This window comes from Neopsephotus bourkii, unplaced genomic scaffold (assembly GCF_033783945.1).
Source record: "Neopsephotus bourkii isolate Nb327-2 ecotype Australia unplaced genomic scaffold, CSIRO-AGI_Nbou_v1 NB_668, whole genome shotgun sequence".
NCBI lineage: Eukaryota > Metazoa > Chordata > Aves > Psittaciformes > Psittacidae > Neopsephotus > Neopsephotus bourkii.
In genome coordinates, this window is record NW_026901167.1 from 918,753 (window position 1) to 927,196 (window position 8,444).

At 49.0% G+C, this 8,444-nt stretch overlaps 1 protein-coding gene across 6 annotated transcripts in view; it reads right to left on the reverse strand.

Moving 5' to 3' along the window:
• The window catches only part of LOC133212148 (integrator complex subunit 6-like), a 40,636-nt gene extending 35,051 nt beyond the window's left edge, over nucleotides 1–5,585 (reverse strand). For 3 of the 6 annotated variants that reach the window (XR_009725409.1, XR_009725408.1, XM_061353207.1), the window contains exons 1-2: nucleotides 5,277–5,574; nucleotides 5,114–5,191 (exon numbers count right to left, since the gene is read on the reverse strand). Coding sequence is in view for 4 of the 6 variants with exons in the window: in XM_061353207.1 (XP_061209191.1) it covers nucleotides 5,114–5,191; nucleotides 5,277–5,387 (189 nt within the window). In the remaining 2 variants the exon portion in view is untranslated. Of the gene's footprint in view, nucleotides 1–5,113; nucleotides 5,192–5,276 lie in introns of all 6 variants that reach the window. The other 3 variants (XM_061353211.1, XM_061353209.1, XM_061353208.1) reach the window with 2 other exon arrangements.
• Nucleotides 5,586–8,444: the final 2,859 nt, after the last annotated feature.

Sequence of the window (8,444 nt, forward strand, 5' to 3'; positions counted from 1 at the left end):
AGAAGTCATCAAGCTCAACCCCTTATGAGAATTTGAGGTGGACAGAGGAAGGTTGCTCAGTCCATCACAACAGGCTGCTTCCACAAGAGAGCTCTTTAGCACTGAACATATGTTCAGACTAGCAGGGAACAGCAACAGAACTGGAAGGCATCCTATCTATCAGTCCCAGTTTGCATTTCTCAAACAGTAAAGCATTTCACTGTATTAACTATTTTAAGGTACTTCTCAGACAGCTACGTCCATATTTCTGCACTCAAATTCAGTGAGCCTATTTTTACAGTGCAGTCACAACTGAACCAAATTCAGTGTAACACACAGCAGAGACAGGAAGATACACACACATGTAATTTCAGATTTGGCAGAGTAACCATAACTTCAGCTCTCTGTCCTCTGACTTATGGCCAGATCATTTCTGAAGGTCATACCACAGAATCTCACAAGAACGCAGAGCAAAAGCCATATTTCTGTGACCCTACTGTAAATAATATTCCTCAAGCACTGAGGCAAGGCCATCCCACTGCCAGCAGCCAGATATCAGTCACAAGGGAACAGAGCAGTCCAGTTAATCAATAACTTCACATCTGACCACCGCTGGGCCTGAACTAGCCATCTGCAGCACAAATCCACAAGCAGACCACAAACTGCAGGATGTGAGGTTTAACAGGAATTCAGAATGTAATAAAAACCAAAGAGCTAAACCTTGCTTTCCTTTTGAAAAGCTCCGTTTTAGGCAGAGATTTTGGTACGAGCTCCATTTACAGAGGAATCTAGGTAGGTGTCGTTGAAACCTCACTCCCTCTTTTCTGCATCATGAGAAAACATGCTTAGGTATGGAGAAACACGTTTGACAGAGGAACAAAAAAGCACCTGGCAATGCTGAAAGCTACGTGATGACAGGGTCTAGTGTGAGGCACCCCTGCCCATGGCAGGCGGGTTGGAACTAGATGCTCTTAATGCTCTTAAGGTCCTTTCCAACCCAAACCATTCCATGATTCTATGATTTTGGGCTAATAGATAGAAAAAGCCACAGAAAACCATGGGTGACATCCCAACCCTTCACAAGGGTGTTTGATCCACAAGCTGCAGGAGCTTGGGAAGTGTTCTGCAGAACTGTAGGTAACACACTTGGCCTGCTTTCACCCTCTTCCCCAGGCATTCAGTACCAGCCATGTAGGGTACTGAATCCAAGGGGATGAGAAGGATGAGGCAGGCACCCAAGGTCAAAGCACCCATGGCATGGAGGAAGCTCCAAGTCCTAGCAGTCCATGAATATAAAAGGCTTTGAAACAAGGACACATCAGATAACACATTTATCTCAGCTACAAGGCCAAGAACACCAAATGTTGTGCCAGACAACTGTTCTGAAACCCATTTTTCCCACTCAAGAGAAGTGGATACACATGGGAGACTAAATTCCTTCGATGCCTATTGTGGAAGCGTGGTTGGCAGGCAAGGGTTTACGTTCCCATGGCTGAACTTGGCCAGGGACCAGTTTTGTATAAGTCAGTGAGAAACCCATCTCGGTAAAAAACACCAGCTGTGCAGGGGGATAAACTGACCTTGTAGTTAACAAGTATCTTGAAGGGAGGAATAAGGAGGTTAGAAAACGGGATGTGCCTGTAAATAATAAAACCACATAAGTTTCCCAATAATATGTGTGAATAACAGCCTAGCTCTATATAAACCCCAGGCTTAAGCAGAATAAATGGATCACTTCTATCAATCATACTGGTTATGCTGTGTTCCCTCCGCATCACGACGACATAGAGTGTCCGATAGTCTATATTGTGGTTTAATTGTAATAGACACCTGCCACATGCTACTGGTTACAAAGGAGTTTTACTAGAGGTATCATGAGCCTCCCAAGGGTGCCCAAATACCCCAAGTCACTCCAATGCTGATAACATGCCACTATTCTGAAATGGACTCGCTTGACAGCATCCTATTATGGTTTTAATCTAAAACCTCACAGTGGTGGAAAACACACTATATTAGGTTGAACTTTCTTACTTCATGAACTAACACCCAATTTCTTCTTCCTAGCCCGTAAAATGAGAGTCTAACCCAATATTCAATAGATCTTACAGGTATCTTTCCATTTACCTGTACAAGATCACATTGTTTCACCACTATGGGTTTATAAATCCCGTAACATGCTTTTAAAATACTAAGTATTTGTCTCTTTACTGGATAGTATTTTGGAAGCAACGTCAGAGTTGTGCACGGCTGCATAATTACCGTCACAAATCACCATCTATGCATTATGTAATGAACAGCAGCAAAAGAGCTAATGAGGTTCCAGAGACATTTGCTACGGGAGTGGAACTGAATTCCTACCATCCCAATCTCCTTGTCCCCACGTGCCCAGCTCAGCACCCTGTCTCCTCTTTAGACATGTGCCACCAGAGTTCCTGCAGAGCCACAGTGCAAAGGCAGAGACTGAATAATCCTGGTTTTAAAGAGGGGCACAAATAGAGAACTATGAGCAGTCAATTAAAAACAGGTCTCTTAACTATCTTCAAACCCTCGATACTAAAGACAGCTCCAAATACGTCCTCTTCCTTTAACAGACCTTAGCAAACACCTGTGCAATAGCAGGATGCTTTTGCTTAGCACAATACCACCATGTGAATGATGTTTTCTCGAGATATTCATGTCCATCAAAAGTGAACCAGCATTGTTGATTTCAAGTACTCTAAGGCTACAGATAAATGAATTCCAGAACAAACCCTAGTATCAGTTACTCCGACCTGAAGTTCCCATAATACCTCCACCTCCTGGGTGGTCTCCACAAGAAGCTTATTTCCCTCCATCACTTCATTGGTAACTTTAAGAGCTATCTGTGAGATTATGCAATTTAATTAGTGTAAATCATAAAGAAAACAAGAGGATAAAGCAGCCACTAACCAAAACCAGACCCTACTGCACGGACTTGGAGAACACACTTGTCAGGTTTGGTCTGCCCTTCTCTAAATCAAGAGATAAAAGTACCAAACTACAGCAGCATTAGCAAAGAAACTGATTTCTTGTTTTCTTTCACAAGCACGTTTTGCATGACATGCAGAACCAGACCTAGGCCACAAAATTTGCTGGCATAACTGTGGTTCTTAGAAAACACCATCAGAAACACCAGCAAAAGGTCTTGAGAACACATCTTCTAGTAGGGGAAGAATCACATTGCTGTGAAGCTTTCTGTGCTGGAGTGAGACAAGATGCCAGCCTAACCACACTGATTTATGCCATGAAGCCTTTATGTAACGGTTGAACTGGAGCTGTGATCATACTTCCTATAAATATGTATCTATTGGATTTGCAGCCTGGTCCTGCACAAGTTACCAGAAGATTGTCTAAGGTCCCATTTAACAAAATCAGCATGCTTAAATTAGGAAAATACAGTTCTAAGAAGAGATATCAGCAAGTTACAAGAACTACAATGCTCTTCCCTCCTGCCCCTGCTATTTACTGTACATCAAACACAACTGAACACTACCACGGGTATCACACAGTCCCACTTTTTCCAATTACTATTTACTAGAACTGGGAAGAGTCAGATGCTCATTACATTAGAATGCACACAGATGCTCATTAAGCAGAAAGATCTTCCTCAGCAGATCTGAGTATATATGTGGTAATAACCTGTAGCATTACCACAGAGCTCCAGCAGAAGAATCATGGTTTTATTAAGCCACCAGTATGCTTGCTACCACTGCAGTGAAAACATTTCCTCCCCAGACACAAGAAAGGTACATTTGGGAAATATCTGACACAAAACTAGGAGAAAAAGCCCTTAATACAAGAAATCTACAGTTAACAGGAGCGTAGCAAGTTTATTTCGAGCCACAAACACGGATGGGGAAAAGGGTGTGTGCATCACGTCTAAAAAACCCTCTCTTGAGCAGACGTGTTTTTGGACAGAGGGAAGGATGGTTTCAACTCACAGAAATAGGATTACTTCTGCACCTTCTGAGGAAAGCAACTGCAATAACACTAAATACTGACTCAACTATCGCTTCAGAATGCGGGCTGGACTTGCTAGCTGTGTTAATACCCTGATGATGAAAGGAGCCAAGATTCACAGCTCCCGAGAATGAAGTTTCCCAGTTATCAAAGATGTGAACAGACAGTGTGAGTGAGCACACAGGGGTTTATGAGCTCTCTTCAAGAAGTTTTAGCTGGGGGATCTATACGAGATTTGTTCTTATTCTCTGGGATGCCCAGCAACACATTCTTACATGAACTTCTTCAGCCTTCATACTTAGGGGTCCAAGGCCAACGATTATAACTATGTTAGTCATGGCAAATGAAATCCTAATCCAGAAGGACTCTAAAGCTCCCATGGCAACTATGTGTTCTGTGGCATGCTTTATTTAAACATTTTAAGTTAGATGTTTCTATCGGCAGAGTGAAGGCTACAGTAACAAGGGACACACAGCCCCCATTTCTCTTCCTCTTGCTGTAACCTCGCGGTGCAGCTGACGTGATAAATGGCATGGCCCTACTTGCTTCGGTGTCGAGGAATGCGCCAGGCAGCCTCCACCTCCCCACAACCCCGCACGGAGCCGCAATCACAAGCACCTTGGCCAACACTGGCGCGGCTTACGGAGCGCTGCAGGAGTACGGAGGAAGGGGAACGCCAACACCCAACCCCGCTGCTGGCGGACAACACTCGCGGGTGCCTCCGTCCCACAACGGACGGCTCCCGCGGCCGTGAGGCGGGCGCTGCCTCCTGCCCTCACGCCGTGCCCCGCAGCGACCCGCGCCTGAGGCGAGGAGAGGCGCGGCCCCCGCCGGAGCCGGAGCCGCCGCCTCACGGGAGGCGAGCGAGCAGGGGCGCGGGAGGCGGAGCGCGGCCCGGCGGGGGCCCGCCCCCCTCGGCACGCCGGGGCGGTGAATCACGCTCCCGTCCGTCTCCTCCCCCCCCCTCCTCCATCTCAGCAGCGCCCTCAGCCTCTCTCCTCCATACAAAAGCAAAATGTCCGCCATCTTCACAGGCTGCTGCTGCCGCCGCCGGGCCGGACAGGGCTGCGCCGCGCCGCCACCGCGCCGAGGGCGGCCCCACCGCGGCACAGGGGCGGCCGCGGGACGGCCGGGGCGGCCGCGGGGGGGTTATTACCTTGATACAGTAGGGCGGCTCGTCGAAGGTAACCAGCATGTACCTGTCGCCGCGGCTGGCCGGGTCCCGGGCCCGCAGCTGCGGAGAGAGAGCGGAGAGAAGCGGCGTGAGCGGGCGAACGGGGAGACCGCGGCGGTTCCCCCCGCCCCGGCCCCGCGCTCACCTTCATGAAGATCTCCACAGCGCCCTTGGCGATGTCCAGGTAGCTGGTGCCCAGATACGCCCGCTGGTTCATGGAGGCGGACGTGTCTATGAGGAAGAGGAGGATCGGCATGGTCCAGGCAGAGCCCCCGGCCCGCCGGGCACCCCGCGGGGAGGAGGGAGCGGGGAGCGGCTGTGTGGCTCGCTGCCCCGGCCGCCCGCCCGCCCTGCCCGCCTCGCTGGGGCTGCGGCTCCGACTGCTGCTGCTCGCGGCGCTGCCTGCGCTCACCGAGACCCAACTTCTCTTCCCTGAGCCTCCACCAGCACCATGTGACCAGCGCGCACGCCATTGGCTGGCAATTATACCTGCATTTGCATATTCATGGCGGAGGGGAGGGATGGGGGGGGCTGAGGGACGCGCCGCCGCCGGACCCCTCCGCGCGCGCGCGCACCTGTCACCCCGCTCCGCCCCTCTGCGGGGTTCCCCGCCCCTCGCCCCAGGGGCTCCGCGGGGCGGGCGGTCGGTCGTACCGCCGGCGCCTCACGGTGTCGGTGTGGGTGGACCCCGGTCCGTACGCACACAGCTACCGGCTTCACGGTAACCGTCCCGCCGCTGAGTCACCACACAGGCCTAGCCGCCGCCTCACACCTGCCCGTCGCGGCCTACCCTCGATGGGGGGGCCCCAGTAGGGCTGAGGGGAGCTGTGGGTTGGCCCCTAGGGACCGAGCGAAGCAGCTCGGCTCGTCCTCCGGCGGTATCATCGCTCCGGGGCTGTGCTTCAGGGTACGCTGAAGCACTGAGTCCTCAGCGCTCCACAGGGGGTTGTTGCCGGTCAGGTAACGGCCGTCTCCGCAGACAGGACACCTCATGGTACCCGGGTGAAGGCAGGATGGCAACACGTTAAAAACGAAGTACTCTCAAGCCCCACTGCCTCATCCTGCACAGTAATCACAGAATAGGGTTGGAAAGGACCTTAAGATCAGCCAGTTCCACACCCCTGCCATGGGCAGGGACACCTCACACTCAACCAGCTCACCCAAGCCTCTGTCCAGCCTGGCCTTGAACACCGCCAGGGATGAGCATTCACAACAGTGACCAATTCAGGGAAGTTGTTAACTTCACACACAAATGGTGTCAGAGCCTTAAAGCAGTGTATCACCTGTCTGGAAGCAGGAGGGAATGGATGAGAAAGCCATTGAGTTACAATGCAAGAAAATTAGGAAAACATAACGGTTGTGCTTTGAACTCAGGCACTGGCATAGAGCCCACTGCATGCTTTAGCCAACAGAAAAGTGACTGCGGAGCAACGGGAGGTTCAGAAGGGCAACAACAAATGCTAAGGGCAGCACGGTGTTACTGAGATGGAGTAGATGGAGATTTCCTTACCTCCAACGGGAGAGTTTCTCTCGTGGTGACAAGCTGGTTCTCTGAACAGTTTAATGTACTAATATCTGGATAACTTCCAGTTTAAATGTAAGGGATTTCCTTTCACTCATCTCCACCATCTTTCACAGGTCTGCAAAGTAAAAACCCTTTCTTTACCCTACCACTCAGGTAAGGGTAATGAAAGTCTCCATTTGAAAGACAGGATCTCGGTGTCCAGCTCCAAGGGGAAACGGGAGGGCTGAGCTGCGATGAGGCAGTGCTGGGACGGGCCCCTGCATGCTCCTGGCTGGGTAAATGCAATGAGACCAAGGAAACACTCAGCTCCATGTCTGCTCCTGAGTGCTTGTTTGCTTCCAGGACCGAATCCAACACACACAAAAGCAGCACTGTCAATGTGAATCTCAGCTTAAAACAATAATTAAGAAACTGATAATATTTTCCAGTGCTTTTAGACCCAACGGCTTTTTCCACGTGTTATTTTAGTGTTTGTTTGAACAACAGGCAAGGAGTTTTCACTCTGTGAAGCACTTGGGAAATGCTGTTGTTCCACACCACCACAATTAATTCCAAAATCCAAAGCATTTTGAAATACGAATATCCTAAAGATATCATGATCCATCTGGATTAAAATGATCAGATGTGAATTCATTTAATTCAGGGGTGTACCTGTCCCTGTTGTCACCAAGAAACCCCAACATCCGAATACAGGACAGTGGCAAGTCTCAATATTAGCTTTAGAAGTTTGTATTTTCAAAAATCTCAGGTTCTGCAAATATTTTTCATGCGACACAAGCGAATTATTTTTAGTGAACCGAAAGTGGGTAAATTCATAGTTGAAGAGCAGCTCATTTTGAAAACAAACACTGTCAAACTCGGAGATTCCAGGCCCCCTCCATAAGCTGCGTATGTGCAAGTACAACTGCTGAATTTTAACCATCATAGCAGAGATGCCAGGGTGGATAAACAGATAAATACTTTTACACAAGTGATTAGTGCATAGGAGTGGCACCAGACTGAAAGAAACAGGACACAAATCTCTATAAAGCAAGACAAAAATGCAGATACCGGATACAGACACTGCTGCATGTTAGTCTAGGAAGAGAACTCCTGGGTAGGAATAGATTTGCTAAGGACTGAATGGAAACTACACTATTGGTAGAAGATGCCAGCTAATTCCGCTAGGTCCCAGTGCTGACAGCTTGATGAGGCCACCTATGCATTTCCCTCACAGCAACCAGATGAGATCAGAGACTAACTTCTGACTTCAGCTGACCCAGCCAATTCCAACTGGCAACCTGGAGGCCCCACGTCCTACACCGTCCTCGATCAGGATCTATGAAATGCTGAACAATTAGAAGCTCATACCCTCACCATATAGTTGTTATTATTCCAGACTGCCAGATACCTAAAAGCCATTTCTCATCCAAACACAGTATTTAAAGGTCAAGATGAAATTCTCTTGTTTCCCGTTTCAGAGGCTGACCTTTCAAGGGCAGCAGCAGGCAAGATTCACATACTCTCCTTCTTTCTCCTTTGAGGATTTTGGCTTTTGGAGCCTGCTCCTGCTGGACATCACCAGAGCTGAAGTCTAGCGGTTTTTCTGGGCACAATGCAACACATTTGTTATGTTTAATGAAACTTCCTTTATTCCTGAAACTAACAGACCCCATGGTTGCTAATGTTCATGAATGCAGATAGGGCGAGTGCTCCTTTACTGCTTCTCAATACAATTTGTGTTGGCAGTGCTGGCTCCCTGGCAGCTACAGCAGCAGACATTTGTTACATCTGTAAAGTTCAAACTTT